General features: G+C 42.0%; 1 protein-coding gene across 1 annotated transcript in view; it reads right to left on the reverse strand.

The window, feature by feature from the left end:
• The window catches only part of ITPK1 (inositol-tetrakisphosphate 1-kinase), a 155,819-nt gene that overhangs the window by 70,023 nt on the left and 67,283 nt on the right, over positions 1-18,513 (reverse strand). The window contains exon 3 of the mRNA XM_086613839.1: positions 5,938-6,063. Coding sequence (XP_086469965.1) covers positions 5,938-6,063 — 126 coding nt within the window. The remainder of the gene's footprint in view (positions 1-5,937; positions 6,064-18,513) is intronic.

Consider the following 18,513-nt stretch of genomic DNA (forward strand, 5'->3'; position numbering starts at 1 on the left):
GAATGGTCTAGATCACATCATGAAACTGTGGAAAAGCATGTGACTGAACCCGCATTCCACAATCCCCTTCTAATTCTTTAGGCATTACATTGCACTTCTTTGCAGGAAGATGGCATCCTCAAAAAGAATAGATAGATAATACAGTGTTTACTGTACAACCAAGAACTAATGACAGGGAGAGGAGAAGGAATATCAAGTTCTCCTCTAACATTCTTGGCTTTTTTGTTATTTTCATTTGCGGTTAAATTTAATATTCCTAAAAATGAAGGCCTTGAAGGCACCAGTCAGCTGGATCCAAGCATTTCGCAACAAGAATTAAGCAAGCTTCTTCGCGTAGCCCTGCAACAGCCTTTCTAGAGTATGCTTGGCTGAAGCTTGCCGTAGTGAACACAGCGATGATAAATTAGGAATTAAGCAGAGCGTTCAAAAAAAGACTAAAATCACCATCAACAGGGACATGAAATGAAGATAAAAATGTAGAGGAGTCCACAAAGCATGAGCTGAATTCACCACTGTCCTTTGCACAGAAGACAATGGTATAAGATAATGCTCTGTACCCATAGGGTGCTTTTCACTCAATTTGTTTCATAGAATCATAGAATGGTTAGAGTTGGAAAGGACCTTAAAGATCATCCAGTTTCAACCCCCCTGCAATGGGCAGGGACACCTTCCATTACACCAGGTTGCTCAAAGCCTTATCCAACCTGGCCTTGAACACCTTCAGGGATGGGGCAGCCACAACTGCTCTGGGCAACCTGTTCCAGTGCCTCACCACTCTCAGAGTGAAAAATTTCTTCCTTATATCTGATCTAAATCTGCCCTCTTTCAGTTTAAAGCCATTGGCTCCTTGTCCTATCACTACACACTCTTGTAAAAAGTCCCTTTCCATCTTTCTTCTAGGCCCCCTTTAGGTACTGGAAGACTGTCATATAAGGTCTCCCTGGAGCCTTCTCTTCTCCAGGCTGAACAGCCCCAACTCTCAGCCTGTCTTCATAGGAGAGGTGCTCCAGCCCTCAGATCACCTTTGTGGCCCTCCTCTGGACCCGCCATCTCCTTCTTATACAGTTCATATTGTTAGTTGACAAAGTTCAACTGTATTTACCAATCAAGTCAGGCGACAGGGAAGTATTTATTCTTCATCTGACTTGCTCAGAAACTTATCTTCACTTCTATCTGTCTTTACTACTAGAGCTCTGGAAGAATATATATGGAACACGCGTTACTGCAGAGAGTATTCTAATGATACACTTTCTTATTGATTAATAGACCTACTGACAATTAAAGGGTGCTGACTTAAACACAGCATATGCCCACGTGTGTCAACACTACCTTTGCTTTTTACAGCACTTGACACATAATCCAAATTTCCAGTATTATCAAAATAAAAAATGTTTCAACTTCCCATCAGCCTACTGCAAATCAGCTTCACAAGAACCACAGTATTATTTTTGCTTGAATACTAATATTTACAGGAAAATTATGAGGTTCATTATTAAGAAATTGAGACCAATTTATGAAAGGGTGGTGGCAAGCTGAGGCACAGAAAGACACAAGCGTTCTACAGGAACAAAATAGTGGCACTGGTAACACACAGAAGACTGAATTTTAACCCTATGATTTAGTCGCTGGATTACAGTTATTTCTGTTTCACTCTGCTGTAATCCAAACCTGTTCCAGCCCGACTTATTTCCCCTTTTGTTCTCTGTTATTCTTAGAAGGCAGAAGACAGGTCTGCAAAAATATCTAACATATGTGAATGCTCTTATGCAGTGCAGGTATTTAAATCAATTTATCACTATGCAAATCCTATAGAAAGAATGTGACATGTTCTATCAGCTACCTCTGTCAGTACTCTCCGCGACTCCCTGGGATCAATGACTGTTCTCACCTCTCCACATCAGTTAGTGTGCCACAAGATGCATATCCCCAGTCCAAGTCAATGACCCAATAGCTCACCCATTACTGTACATGCAGTATGAGATTAGGGCCATGCTGCCAACAAAAAACTCAAGGCACAGGAGTCAGGGGAGGTAATGTTAACACAGATGAACTTGGCAGTATGGCAGAGAAGAGCTGAGTGAAGAAAAACAGACGGCGGCTAAGATTTGTTTGCCCTAAATCTTAAGGAAAAGTTTCTTATTGGCTTCCTTCAGAGGCCACTAAAAAGAAAGCTCTGTGACTTCTAAGATTAACAAGGATAGCAACAGCTGCAGCACAGCCTTAAGAAACAACACAGGGATGTTATTATGTAGCTTCCTTTTACAGGGTATCACCTTGAAAATGGTGACACTTTTATTATTTCTAATGGGATGGAGAGGAGAGGCACGGCTGAATTGTTGAATTTGCACACAAGGCTGTACTCAAATAGATAAAGTAGGATTTTAGGGCAATATGAGTTTGGTTGTTTACCTTTTACCAAGGCTACCATTTAAAACTCTTAGCAACAAGTTTCTCTGCAGTTTTAACACAGGAGGAGTTAAGTAGGCTGTGAGACATGGGAATGTTCCAGTAAATTCACTGTAGGACATGGACAATCGCATCTTGGAAAACATCAATTGCAGTGAAACAGAAACACAATGCACTGCCTTCAAACTTTGATCAAGGGCACAAACTGAATGGAATGACAAGGAGGCACATACATTAATAGGTGGCAGCTGCCAACAGGCATATAACCAGAGGGGTACCATTGCCATGTACCACGGTATGTGGAATGTGAATACAACTATTTCACAGCTGCTCTGAAATGAGGCAGCTCAAGTGAGATTTGCCAGCACTAGCGAAGGTTATATCTTCTTATTGGGACAGTATTATATCTGTAAATCAGGGGTCTGCAGCCTTTTCTGACGTGTGTATCTCCAGAAACTTCTGCCAGGAGCATGGACTGCCATACAGAGGACATAAGCCTCCTGGGAGCACGCCTGGTTTTCTCGTTAGTTTGGCTGATACCTTCACAATAGCCAATGACTCCTCCTCACCTGCTCAGCTCCCCCCATACCTCAATCTCCTTAGGCTGGGAGCTCAAGAAGTCTGAGAGCCAACAGCCATGGAAATTTACACTTGAATCAAAGAGCCCTTCAGTTTCCATCCTGAATATGGGCTTACAGCCTAACACGCTGCAGGAGAGTGCTCCTCTAACTGCGGTCAGCTCTTGAGGACCGTGAAGATAGCCCTAAGCATGCGTGTTGGACTTAACCTGTAGGGTGAATAAACAGCACCAGATGAGGAACTGGCAGAACTGAAGTACTAAAGCAGAAATAGCATGACCAAGGACCAGGTAGTAAAATCGATGACATCGTGCCTGACAGTAGCAAACAGATCTGATAAGCCTGGCAGAAGTGTACAGTTTCTTCAAGTTTCGCCAAGCTTTTGCTTATGGTCTCCTGTTCCCATCCCTCCCACCATATACACTTCGAAAAATAATGTGGAAATTTGAGATCTCCGCGGTAGGCAATTCTGTACTGAAACTGAATTATGCCTTACTTCCTGAAAAACATCCAAGCTGCACTACCTATAATACCTTCTTCCTGACAAAAGCTTAGAAAATGGAAATACCCTCACATACATTTCTTATTTATGCTTTATTAACTGTTAAACGCAAACTAACTGTTTAGCATTTCTAAAAGTTTAAATCAGTAATTTCACTTTAAATAGTCTGCACTTAAAAAATATGGCTGTATTTGGTATTACCATTTGAAGGAAAATAAATCCTGTAAGATCAGTGATATGTTTTAATTTACATAGCTCTGTAGAATTTGAGAATTTTAGGAGAGACTCGGGGCGGGGGGGGGGGTGGGTTTTTGGTTTGTAGTTGCAATTTTGATTGGGTTTTCTTTTTTTTTTTCATAAGGAGATGTTTCAACTGTTCTTTGTAAGCCACTGCATCTCTATTCAGGTGATATTATTCCTTTCCAAGAGCTATCAAAAAAAATACAAAGAGCAAGTCCACGAACTAAAGAACAAACAGATATTTATCCATAATTATATATAGATAATATATCCATATATATTGCTTCTCTCTCACCCCTCTCAGAATCTAGCCCACAAACTCATTAGAGAAAAATTCACTGAGATTTTCTAACTTAAATAGCTTTAAAGACAAAGCTTCAATATTCAACCTATACAAAAATAATAGATTAAGTTATTTATTCTGTGTCTCTTTGTTACTATTTAATGTCAAGGTATCATATTATGGTTATTTTAAGAAATCTATCAGAGTAAGGGATTTAGCTTTAGCAGGTCATTTTACCTCTACCAGTCTTCCAGCCACTGTCACACAGACATGAGAACGGCCCACTAAGTCCTCAGCCAAAGCTAAGGCTCTAGCTGCTCTAACGTGTTTCATACCAAACTTCACCTTGGTGGTTAAATGCCACTTTAGGAAATGCATCCTCCGTACTTACTACTGTTTCCTTCAGACCTCACTCCAGTACTTGAGAAAGTATCAGCTTATGACTTCAAGCTATTAAATGCAATAAGTTGATCAGTTGGAGTTCTTATTAAAAATATTCCATATCCATTGAAGAGTTCTTGCTCAGGAATAAAGGAAAGGTGTTTTAGATATTAATTGTACTGCTACAATTAATACAAATTAATACAATTAATTAATTAATTGTACTGCTACAACCAACTGTTGTTCTACAGCTGCTTGCACAAGTTCCCTACCACCCCTTTCTCCAGGGGACAAGGGAGTTCTCTGTGCCTTACAAAGCCTGGTCTTCAGGAACACACACACCAATGTTAAGAATTGGGAATGAGGAATCTCATGAATCTTAATCAGCTGCGAGCAACTTAACACATGTGCCCTTTTGCCTCTTTGGTCATCAATTTTTCCCATCAATAGGATGGATAAATTGTGAAGGCGACTGGTTAACATCTGAAACAGGAAAAGACTATGAGCAGAAAGCCCCTGAGTCCATCTCTCCACATGCTTCTTTGGACATTTACAAGTTTCCAGTGCTGTGGGAAGTGGATGCCTGCACTGCTCAGCGATGAACAGTCATCTACTATTCAGAGAACTGGTGCCGCAAGGCCAGACCCATGAGTCAAACCTTCTCGTCTCCTATGTGTGTTTGAGTAATACACAGGTGAGAGGAAGCAGAAAAGCTTTGTAACTAGAGCAAAGAGAATACTGACACCATTAAGTATTTTCTGCATTATTAGTTGTAGAGCATTAAGAAGAGCAAAGAGAACATCATTTCCCAAGAAAGCAAAGTTGTCAAAATTGCAGAATTTGTCTGAGCCGTTTTCCCACCCGACATAAGCATATTCCATAAAATTCTGACAATATTTTTTTAAATTTTGCATCTCTTTGAAAGAGAAGAAAAGAATATATGTTTGATCAAAGGTATCCACCACAAGCAACATCTCTTACAACTAAAAAGGTGTTGCTTTATCATTTTCATTGGCATTGAGACTACTGGATAGGAATTCTTTGGGAAAACAGTTCTCTGTACCACTGTCCCCTGCATATTTCTGACCTTCAATGTAAACTTGAGAAAAAACTATTAATAGAACAGGATTCTTAGCACTAGAGGACATAATTGCTCACAGTAACCTTGATGTTACATAAATTAGCATTCCAGGAACTGGGAAGACTAGACAGAACTGGGCCAAATTAATTTAGTGGCTTCTGTTGTGGAGAGATGCATGTAAAGGACTCTGCAAACACCTGTTCCTCTTTGTGAACAGTAGTCATGCTCTTGGAATGACATCAGGACAACATTTGGTGGGAAAACAGTTCCTGCTAACCTCAACGATGCAATGTAAAACCTATACAAAGGTGCAAGTCTATTTTAGACTGACAAAACTATTTTTGTTGAGCTATTAGTAGCAGGGTAGCAGTGTGGCAGGGAGCTTTTTTCATCAAATCCTACCAACTGCACAGGAAATGGAATGAATTTCCTTGGAATACAGAAGGACTATGAAAGAACCACTTACCTGGAACCTGTGAACCAACTCCAGTGACTGGCTGTCATTCTGGTCTGCTTCAAGGATAACATCTGTCAGTTTATGTATGATCACATCCAAAGGGCCCTGATCTTCAATGGGTTTGGTGAGGTCAAGCTAAAGAAACCAGAGAGAAACCTTTTATTAATATATGGATGATCTGAGGTTCTTGTCCCTGCCACCGTCCATGGTGCCGCTGCCACACAGAAGGCATTCACTTTACATACTGCTTTTATTTTGGTATGTTACCCAAATCCCTGAGAATTTACATTTCACTGAATGTCAGAAAACTTTACTCAGACATTTATTTCTCAGCAGTGTAGATCTAATTCCATCAGAAAGCAGTGAAGTCATTGGCAAGCACCCTTCATCCAAACTCCTTCCTGTGTTTCTCCACCCTGAGCCAACATTTTCCTCTTTAGCTTTCTTTCCTGATACTTACACATACATGCAAAAGAAACGAGCCAACAAAGATTATCACTGCTTATGAAAGGAACACCTGCTGTACCCTTCGCCCTGTGAGATTGCACAAAACAGCACCCAGGACAGCAATACAGGTAACACAGAAGCAGCTGACTCAGGATCTTTGCAAATCCATCTGCTGCAGGGACAGCTATTTAGCTGGTAAGGAGAAGCGCAGCTTCCAGGGCACTCCCACTAGCAGACTTTGGCAGTTAGCTGGATAGGGGACAAAGATTTGGGGTGGGGTGTATAGAAACTGTTCCAGACAGCATGGGAAGGCATGAAAGTGATGGCGATGCGTCACAGGACATGGTCCCCAGTACCAAGGCAGGGGTCAAGGAGCAGAGGAACCACCTGGTCTGGAAAAGGATTGAGTTAGAGATCTCTTGAGGAAATCTGGATGCAAAGAAGGCTACTGGACCTGATGGGATGCATGCAAGGGTACTAAGAGAACTGGCCAATGTCATTGTGAGGGCTTAGATTTATCAGGACATAAATCAAAATCGTGGAGATTTCAACTAAATCAGGAATAAAATTCCACCACAAGGACAGCCTGGTTGTAGCACAGAGTCCCACAGAGGCTGTAGGATCTCCATCCTTTGAGGTTTTCAAGACCTGACTGGACAAAGCCCTAAGAAACTTCGTCCGAATTTATTGCTGAATCCACTTTCATCAAGATGATGTATTATGGACCCCTAAGGTCCCTACCAAACTTAACGATCCCATGAAGCTACTTAGCAGATTTGAACATTTGGACAGTTCAAGCACCAGAACTGGCTCATGTTCTAGCCAACACACCGGGCTGCCCACAGCACAAAGCTGCCACATTATCAAGCACTGCTCTTCAACCAATTGTGAGATCTACTGCGCAGTGAGATCTACTGCGCAGTGGCAACTTAACCTTGTAAACTTCAAACCAGGAGCACCTTTGAAATGAAAGATAGATGTGCGCTCAACTAAACTAAAGTCAGCATCTCATTTTACAGATTCATTCACGCTTCTTTCCATTGCTGCTACCCCTTTTAGTCAACTCTGACAGAGAAAGGGCTGGGGGGCACAGGTGGAAGAGAAGGGACTGGGCAGAAGAGGCTGCTGAGGCTCTGCTTCGAGAGAAGCCTGCTCTTCACTGTCTCATTAGCTTGAGTTTTGTCCTAATAAGATTTCCCACCCTACAGAAATGGCCCTGCTTTGAATTAACGAGTGCCTTAAGGAAGGTAATGATAAGACAGGATGGCTGGAGCTCAAGCACCAATAAAATTAAAACAGCAGACATCTAGCAGCCTTATAATAACTTCCTAGTTGCTAACCTAACTGATCTATGCAGCTGAATTGCTTTTCTTGTGTAGGCATTCTTATCTGGGCTGGGCTTACTTTAGCAGAATAACTGAAGTTACCTATGGCACAAAAGCAAACTGAAAAACTGCGAGTTCTTCCCAATAAAGACCACCTTTGCTTGCCCTTTACTCTACGCTCCTACTAACAGTTACAGGTTGAGGCTCTAGTACTATCTTTGAAGTACTTACATAGATTCTAATACAACTGGAAAACATGTGCATCTATCCTCTGAGTGTTCACTGGTGGGCAGCAGACTCTACATGCAAAAATTATGCAACAGGAAAGACAAACAAGACAGACTTGATGTGGATGCTCAGTGATCGGTAAGCCGTTGCTGGGTGAGGCAGGCTACGGAAGGTCTGGCTGTCCTGACACACATATTTTTACTCCCACAAGTAGTGCAGCATGAAGGCTAAGGGCAAACGTAAGTGCAAAATTACGGCAAAACATAGTGAACTGCAGCTTGGCTAAGGACGCGGATGAAGATGATCTACTTAAAATCAGTTATTAATATCTTTAAATGACATCTCATATGACCACACTGCTTTTCCTGAGTTTTTTTCATCTGCTTGTCACATCTGGAAGGAAACAGTAAAACAAAGGGTCCATTTAACTAGGTCAGAAAGTTCCCAGTTGCCAAGGTACAAAAATGTGAATTAATCCATGTGAAAAACAGTGAGAAGCAAATAAGTATTTGAGATTGGTTACCTCTCTACATTCTTCCTGCACTTGCAGCTCAATCTGCACAGAAACACCCAGAAAACAAGAAAACAGTCCTCCCTTTCAGCCTTGACCCAAGAACAGAAATAAGCCTTCAAGGCATATCCAGGCATTTTCAGTACAGTGTTTTCCAGAAGCACAAGGCATCTGAGCAAGATAAGTTCTTCGCAACAGTTGTGCCAGCTAAAAGCAACTGGTATATTTCGAGAGTGAAACCAAATGCACCTACTTTGCACACTGGAAAGCGTTAAAAAGAGGTCCTCGTAACAGCACTCTACTTCCCCTTCAACAGGAAAGCAATGCTAGAAATGACAGCACGCTAAGGCAGCTCCTACGGTAGGAAGTTCAATGACCACTTCAACTGGCTTAACAAAGACAGCAGGTACATTTCAACCACACAAACCTTCAAAATTTGATCTAATGTTTTGTAGATTGGAGGATCAAATCGTTTGCAAGATAAGTTCTCTGTGTTCTGGGCCGTGCTGCGGAACACAAATATTCCTGGGCTGTGCAGAATTTGGAAGAGATCCACCTTCCTTTTACATACTAAGTAGAAAAAAAAAGTAAAAGTAGAAGAAAAAGAAGCAAAAAAAGATTTGAGGGGGAAAAAAGAAGCCTTTTCAAGTGGAGTATCAGACTCAAGCAGAAGAGTGCAAAATTTCTGATGGCCCTCTGCTGTGACAAACACTGATTCATTGTTTGTCATCAGCTGGAATTTGAGCCCTCCTACTTCCCTTCTCTTTCAGCATCTCTCTCTCCAAAAAATCTTTGCATTTGACATGATCACCCAGAGGTTTGTTTTTGCACAGAACTAACACCATAGCAACAGAAGTGAGAGACTTATCAGCACCAGCTTGAAAAAACAGAGAAATATGGCTATGGTGCCTTTTCTTCTGTGAAGTAGGCTATAAGCTACTCTGCTTGCCTTTTTTTATATTAAAAAACCTGAACAACCAGGTACTGGTTTGATGGCATTGTCACTTACCACCAAAACCCAACAAAACGCAGGTGAATGACATGGAAGACAGCGCCAAAGCTGTACACAGAAAATGCCAGATACAAGGTTCCAGGTCTTACAAACCCATATATGGAAGACAACAACTGCTAGATAAATGCTCTTATCATAGCCAGCTGGAGCTAGTCTGCTCACCTTCTAATAGAAAGACTGGCTGAAAGTTAAAAAATGCTCCAAGTTTAGAAACATCCTTCCCCCCCATAGGCTTCCCAGAGCATCCACTGGAGAGCAAGTTACAGGCATACAGAGTTCCATCTCTGCCTTCCTCTCCCCTTCTCCCATCTGTCCTCCAGAAACACACAGCCAGCACATTATCCAAATCATTACACAGGAGGGCAAAAAAAGTTTATTTCCATTAAACATAATTTGTTTACAGTTTTGGGGTTGTTTTTCTCCAGAACACTGGCAATCCATCTATATTGCAGGGACAGGGTGAGCTCCTGGCAGAGTGCCACGGCTCTCTGCTGGTCCCCACTGCAATCCCAGACGCGTGCATTTCTGGAAGCTGTGTTTAAAAATAAAACTATGTCCAAGTGAAAAAAATCTGGATTCGTTCACTCAGAAGAGGGGGGGGGGGGGGGGAAAGGACAAAAAAATCAAACAACTGCAAATGTTGAATTTAGCAAAAATAAATATCATTTATCTAAATCATTAAAAATAGTTTTGGGTTGGTGTGTGGTTTTTTTTTTTTTTATTCAGTGTTTCCAGTCCATGCTATAATGAACTGTATTTCAGAATCTGGTTGAGCAGGATTTGGGTTTTTTTAAAAGCTCTTCTTCAGATATAATTTCTGGATTATCATTCACATGGAATTCGGTTCTCTGAACTGAAGACAGATCTGTTCACCGCTATATCCCTGAGAAATTTACAACACATCTCTCCGTTTCTATTTATCCTCACTTTCTCTTAAAATATTTTCATTTAAAAAAAAAAAAAAAAGAATAAAAGAAAAGACAACTCATAAATCTACCGTTGAAGCATTCTGCTCCCAGTTTCCAATCGGCTAACAAACCCCACTCACCAGGATGCTGTATTAAGTTCTTGCTATGTTTCAGTTTTTATTTGATCCATTGCTTAGGAGCAACAGGAGTGTGTGTCCCTCCACTGCAGCCTGTCTTGCTGCAGGTGGAAAAAGCTCAGGAAACTTTCATCCAAAGGAGGTGAACGAAGATAATAAAATCAGCAAAGATGACAGGTTTGTTCTGAGTCTTCTCGTTAGGCAGATACCACCAAATCATCAGACGTTATCTCGAGTGCTAGAAAGCTTAATAAAATGGCACAAAAAGGAAAGAATCCGTCCAGTTTTCTAGTAGGGACCTGTCAATGCTCTGCTACACATTTCACGAATCACAGTCGAAAAGTCCCTTTGTGGTAATTTAACCATTTTCCTGCCTGGACATACAGCACCAGCCTGACCTGACCTCTCTGCTCCCTGACTCCTGAGGCTGTATATGGAATTTTCTACACAAACCTATTGTATTCTGTTATTCAGATACTCTGTTAAGGCTGCACTGACCCCAAAATGTGGGATTTATTTCAATCTTAATTCAGCTTCTCAAACTCCACTGCACATAGACCTTCAGGTTTTTAGTCATCACCTTCCTCTCCTGGGGCTATTTTCTACCCTGTATCTTCATCACATACGTTTATATCAAAAGGCTTGTAAAACAAAGCTTTTTAAGTTGTCCTCTTCTTCCCCTAATCCCAGCGTTTACCTTTGCTGTGCTTCAATGCTGAGCAAATCATAATGAAAAAAGTCATGAGCTCTTGGTTAGAACGTCTTCAAGAAGCTGAACCCTGACAGTTGATGCTCAGAGATTAAAAAAAAAAGAAAATAGAAAAAAAGAAATATCTTAAGCCTCTGGAGAGGGAAAGGAAGCAGCAAAAATCAATACTGTCAAGTTCACTGTTTCACCTTATTGTAAAAAGTAAACAAAAATGCACAGGGTAGTCTAATTACAGGAGAGAAGGTGCTTGTATTTGAAAGGAATTGGGGAAATTTCCTAAAAGAATTCAGGAAAACGGTTGTTCCTGTCCATCCATACTCGTGCGAAGCAACAGCAACAGAAGAGAATGGCGCGGGTGCCTGCTTGCTCTTCTGACAAACTAAGGGAAATCTGCAGGACCAAACAAGACCAGAAGGTCCTCCTTTCCCAAATTCCCTATTTCCTTTCCTGCTTCTCCCGCAGGAGGAGCCCAGTACTGCCCCTCCACCGGGACTACGCTCCCACCAATTCTGCTGTCAGGTCTATGCAGGCACAAAACTGACACGAATGACTCCCTGCCAAAGCCCGTGGAAGGTGACAAAGTACATATCAGCATACATTTCCTCATGAGGCAGGACATTATGTCACCTGATGTTTTCACTGACACACAGGCTCTCCATAGCTCCTAAAACATTCACATATTCAACCTAAATTAACATTTACATATGTAAGAGAGCTCCTCCTCATCTCTCGGGCCAAACAAGAAAGTGATCCGGGCTGTTGTCGTGCACAGTCAGTGCCAGAATTCGGCACTCGGTGCTGCTGCTAACGGGCCAAAGGATGCTGAGGGAGAACACGAACCCCTCCAGGCAACAGAAACACCAGCTCCGTCCCATTGCAAGGGGCAAACATGAACCCGACCATCAAGGGCTGTAAAGAAAGAATAAAAAGTTCACCAAGAGGCCCCGTTTTCTCTCTTCATGCCCCCCTTCCCCAGCGCCAAGTTAACTTGCGTGCCCTGTTGCCCTTTCCTGAGAAGGGAAATCCGCTGCGGTGAGGAGCCTTCCCCTCCTCGGCTCTTCCCTCATGCTGACAAGAGGAGAGGGCATCACAGCATCGGCAACAGCTGCCTCATCAGAGGGGAGCTCTTTCCCAAGCAGGAAGGAAATGTAGCTTGAAAAATACCCTACCTTTTTGCTAGTCTTCTCAGAATCGAGGAAATTAAAGACCAACCGAAGAGTGTCCCTTTCTACCACTGCGGGACGCCAACTCTCCTGGCTATCTTTCCTTGCTCTGCCCAGTTTAGTTTAAGAGAACCACCAAAGGTGAACGAAAGCGAGTTCCACACTGGGACATGTCATTCAGAACCTCAGGTGTCAGTGACATCCCAAGCAGCAAGACACACCCCGCGATGAGGAGAAGCACAACATCAGTTATGAAGCCCTGCTGGGTTCCCATTTTCTCAGATACCAATACTTTAACACCAGAGGAGAAGATTCTGGGTTTAACAGATGGTTTCTTTGCGTTTTCTTGCACTGGTGCCAGAGCAGATTACTTTGCATTCTGCTTGGCACAAGTTGCACAGTGCGAGCACTTTGCACATTTTCCGGCGTCACACACTGCCACTTCCCTGGAAGCTAGGTATGATCTCCGAAACGTCTGGGAAGGTCTCACTTCTAGCTGTATTCTAGACAAGAAGAGGTAAAAGGATTCTCATAGCTTTTTTCACACTACGTGCACTAACATACCTGGACACCATTTATGGATGACTTGCACAACTGCCACATAAAGTGACTGGCCTTTGCACATCCAAGTCTTGTCCTGCAGTCACGCATCGCCCAGGAGCTCGGTCAGCCTCCTCTGCACCCTCCCACAGAAGCAAACAGCGAGCCAGCATCTCTGTCACTGGTGCAGGAATAGCGACAGACAGCGAATCGCAACTCCTACTCAGTGTGCAGAACAACATTGGGATAAGTTACTGCATCCCAGTTACTCAACTCTCTCCCTCTGTCTCCCTCCTTGCTCCTCTGACCCTGCCATATAAACCTTCACTGAGCATCACCCTCCTGTTAGCACCAAGTTTTGCCCCTTCACTTCTCTAAAAGCAAAACAAGAAATCCCACCTTTGGGCTATGGCTAAAGCTCTTCACAGAAATTGTTTTCCTCTCAGAAGAGATTTTTTTCACCCAAGACTGGAACTTTGTTACTGTATTGCTTTTGACTTACAGACCAAAGCAAAAAAAAAAAAAAACATTTCTAGAAATTAAAAAATAACTCAGCTTGGCTTATTTCCTTATCTCCTGTACAATATTTCAGCAGTTGCAGAAAGTTCTTTCCAGAACTTGCAAAGATGCAGGAACGGCTGTTTCTGAGCATGATATTAAACTGAGAGCTCATGTCCCATCAGGGCTGGACTGCAGCAAGCAGGTTTTGGTAGGCAAGTGGTTAAGCAGTTCAGTCTTGCTCAGGGACAGTCTGAAAGGCAATTTCTGATTTTCAGCACTGCAGGAGAAATAATCGACGTTATTCAAAGTTATTCAAATCCAAGCCTCTTGCCACGGGTGTCTCCTGAGGTCATCAAGGCTCCTGTGGATTAGGCAGGGCAGCAGAACAAATCCAGAGATTAGCAGAGGAGAAAAGTTGAACAGAAAATGCGTGACATGGGAGGATTAGCGCTCCAAAGAAGGAAAGCAAGTTACAGAAAAACAAGAACTCAGAATAACGAGCAGTCGGTGTAACCTGCTGCTGAGACTGCCTTGCTTTACTTTTCTGTAACCATCAAAAAGACAGCATTCACGTACACCAGATCAAAAGGCTATATAAGTAATTCCAGCAGTGGAAGGTAGGGGAAAATTACTAAGTGGTTCACAAAATTTCTGGCTCACTTCTTGAACTTTGGAATGGGCAAATCAGATCCAGAAAGCCTAAAAAGACGTTACAAGGAAGATTTTTTCAATGTTTCTTTGAGCGAACTGGGTCAGCTCTAGCCCAGTTACTGAACTGACAGCTCTGTCAATCCTGTAGGAGAGCAGGCATTAAAGGAGGAGTAGAATGGTGAAGCCATCCATGAAGAACACTCCAACTAATCCAGAATAAAGAAATACTGCAGCACTACAGCCACTACAGCCCGGGTAAGAAAGGGAGGAGGGTGAGAGGAGTGCACTTCACTTCTCGGAAGCTTTCAGTGCTTCATTATAATAACATCGTAGAAACATTTAAAATATCAAGATCTGACAGTACTACAAACACATTTAAAAAAAAAAATAACTACTGGATACAGAGAAAGTTAAGATGAAGGAGACATGTTCTTCTGAAAGTTTCTCTTGGAGCCATGTAAACATGCACTGCATAACCTCTCTCCCTTTGGATGTGGGATTAGATAAGCAGAAAAGTTGATATATAAGAAACATTCCCCAGAAAGCCTGGCTACCACCCTTTATCCTAAGGGGTGAGGAAGCTCAGCTCTGGACTTGCACCACACAGCTGGGGCTCAGCTTAAAGGATAATTCTTCAGCAGCACCTGTCAAACATCAATAGCAGTTGGTGCTCCTGTGTGCGTGGCTGCACAGGAGGAAGAGGGAGAAATACACTGGAATATGACACAGGAGAAACACAAAAGCTTTAGAAGACTTAGTCAATCTAAGGGAGAAATAAAAATGAGTTATGGCTGCTTTTAAGCACAGAGAAGGCCACACTTAGGCTGATCTGTATCATATCCCTACGTTGCATGAGCAGAAATCAGAAGTGCGACCATGAAGAGATAGAAGAGATGGTTACATTCCCTTCCATCCTGTTCAAGCAAGTATTATTTAAGGGAGAATGAAGTTGCCTTTCAATTATAAAGTGTTACTTCAGCTTGAAACCATTGCTCCTATGTGAGATGAAATGATGAAACCGTTCCTTCTAAGGATGAATTTAAAGGCATTTGAAAATGGTCTGAAATTAACACAGCTGCAAAGATGAAACAGTTAGCCAATGATTTCTCAAACTGAAGAAGGGCGTGAGTGGCGATCACAACCATCATGGACCAGCCTCTCAGATGCTGCACTGCTAGAAGGTATTGCAGAAAGGAGCAGAAAGTAAAGCCAGGAGAAGGTGGCTGGGTTCTAACATGAGGCAAGGTTCTAACATGAGGAAGAGGTGTGACGCTGGTCTGACTCATTGCTTCAGCAAACAGCCTGACTTATAGGGGTAATCACAGTAGTCAATGGCCAGCAGTTTGTTTCTCAGCAACTGCACAGTCTCTTTGCTTTTTACTTTCTACCATGTCTGATAAAGTCCTTGCAAGTGCTCCATGACTCAAACATGTATCAGACAGCTTTTCCCACCCAAGCAAACTGTCTTCCAACACAGCACCTGCCCAACACATAGGGAGAACCACTGGCACAGGTAGAACATTTTAGGTAAAATTCCTTTTAAACAAAAGTGAAAGTGGTCTTGCTTTTGCTGTGCTGGGGAGGTCGGACAATCCCACAGCATTATTTGGACATAGTCAGACATTAATGAGAATGAAAACAAGAGGAACTGTGTCGTTAGGGGAGATTAGCTGCTTAAACTCAGGAGAACAAACACTAGGACTAAGGTTATGGCTCAGCTACTCCAGAGCAGGAAAACTAACATAAAATTTAGTAATACAAAGAATACTACGTCAAGCTGGGTTAGTTTAAACTACAGAATAAAATGGTGTACAGCTCAAGCTTTTCTTTTATGATCTCAGGATGACAAATTGATACATTAAAGGAAGTAATTCGTAAAGGCTGCTGAGCTGTGAAAAGCTCAAGGATTTGATCATAAAGGATGCTTGGCATTTTTTGCAGGCAGGCCAAATAGTGACATGTATTTCAGATATACATAAAAATCAAGAAAAATTGGCATCTCTGTACAGCAAGTGAAGGTTTAACATTAAAGATAATATAAGAATGTCCCCAAACTTTACACAAATACCCAGCCTCAGTTTTCAGCAAGAATAAAGATGCTGCCCATGAGAGCAGGGCAAGTTGGTGAACAAAGATGGGTACAGATTTATCAGTGGGTACCAGCAGTCAAAGCCAGAAGTCAAGGAGTGAGATTCACTTCATCTCATTTTAAGCAGTTGATTACACTGTAATTTCAGGCTTCTCCTTGCAGTCAGAGAGAAATTAATTTAAAACACCAAGGTATTAATTCATCTAGCCTGCTTTACATTCATCTGCTAGGACATGAGGAATTGCACCTGAAATATGCCTGATTAGAGGGAGCCTAGTGGAGCGGCACAGATGTCAGATGACTCTGAAGTTTTGTGTGCTAAGGTGAGGGGAAGCTGCCTCTCTTGCATAACTGGAGATTTAACACACGCACCCCCTAAAAAAAACAAACCAAAAACAAACCCTCTAGAAAACAAAATCCAATTAACCACAACATGGCACAGGAAATCCCAGGACGGTGATACAAAGGTTCTGCATAACTGTATCCATCATGGAGTGCTTGCCAAGGATCAAAAAAAGGTAACAGGGACAATCAGAGGGGGTAAAACACAGCTACTGACTGTTCATCTGATCTAGTGCTATGCAACCATTTTAGTATGTTTGCAGATATTGAAAAACAATCAGATATCCAGAAGTAAATAAAAAAAAATGCAGTAAAACATGACATGAATCTACAAAAGATGGACCAAACCCATCTAACTGGCTCTATGACCACTGATTCTCTAGACAAAGAAAATGCAGCAAAGCTATTTTCTCAGACTTCAGTAAAGCACGCAGTCAGACAAACTGGAGAAAGACAAGGACCAGCAGAGGAACAGGAAGGTGAATGAAAAGTTAAATAAAATAGAAGATGGCAATGGCTTGTATGCTGAAAGCAGCACTGGCAAGCCAGAGAGGGTGCGCTAGTGGCATTCCTCAGACATTATTAGTCTTATGACCATTTTATTCAATATCTTCATTAGTGGTCTCAGCACAGTAAGTAGATTACTGATAGACCTTAATAATTACACAGAAGTGTAACCGACACCACCACCCAGACAGAGCTATCATGTAGAAGGGAGAATCAGAAATAAGACAACATGACTGAATACAAAATGAAAGGATACACATAGCTGAACTCACGATGCAAACAAAAATCTGCCCTATGTGCAGAGATGGATGTTAGTATGGTAGTTGAAGTACGACTGTGACAAAGGTAAACTCAGTTTCACCAGGATCAGGGTAGTTTGGGTGATGTTTTTAAGAGTTAAAGCTAGTATAGAAGGCACTACTAAGAACCCCCATGAAACAGCTGCACCCAGTTTAGGGCATCCATATCTAGAAATATAAACTCAAAATGAAAATAAATGCTTAAGAATTCAAACAAACTTTATAAGTCCTAGGCTCAAGAGGCCAGAAAATCCCTTCCACACTTACATCCCATGGTCATGGGTCCTTAAAAACTATGAACAGGAGCACTTGGGCTAATGCAGATCCTTAGAGTGTTAACCACTTTCTGGCAAGAAAAAGCATACCATAACCATAAACACTGCTGCTGCCTTTGAGTACTACTTTACTTTATGCTATAAACGGGCATTCTGAAGTGCACAGTACAAAGAGAAACCTGCTACCCAGGAACATGTATGGTCCAGGAGTTCCCTAAATATTCTTTTAGGAACAAAAGAACTAGGAAGTGCAGCAATAGAGATAAATTAAAAAAATCTCAGGTTTCAAATTAACTCAAACTCGCATTTCACTTCTATCATAAACAGCATTAAGTGAGCAGCATACAGGCAGGTTAAAAAAAGACCATCAGAAACATCTCTCAGGAAGAAGCAGGCAAGGAAGCACTTTGTCATCGAGCTGTAAATCAAGTCTGGCACTCTCCCTAATTCTGGGCTCTTTCCTCACCCACCTTGACTGACAAGCCATCCTCACCAGATGGAGAAGGAAGCTGCAGCTCCTTCCTTGGCAAGGCACCCAGGCCTTGCTGGACTTCTGCACGGATCCTGCAGATACTTTGTCTCACTAAGATGGCTGTGCTGACTTAAAGTAATATCAGAAATACGAAATTAGGTTGGAACTTCATTTTAATTGGTTAATAATAGTTTCAGGTGTTATCTCCCAAGCCTACCATCGACTGTTGGGGCTTTAAAATGACACTTACCCACCCCTCACTATTCATTTTCTTTTCCCTTTCACTGTTTCAAAGACTCAAGTGAACAGGAAAATGACTTCCTATTCAGGGAAGACGGTAAATGCAGCAGTAATTAAATGCGCTAGAAAAAGAACAGCTAAAATTGTAGTTCTTATTCGTCACTCAACTTTGTTTACAGGAATCTCAAGCATTCCTGTCACAGCAACAGGTAAAACAACCTCAGAAAAT

Source organism: Tauraco erythrolophus, chromosome 6 (assembly GCF_009769465.1).
Source record: "Tauraco erythrolophus isolate bTauEry1 chromosome 6, bTauEry1.pri, whole genome shotgun sequence".
In the NCBI taxonomy this organism is placed as follows: domain Eukaryota; kingdom Metazoa; phylum Chordata; class Aves; order Musophagiformes; family Musophagidae; genus Tauraco; species Tauraco erythrolophus.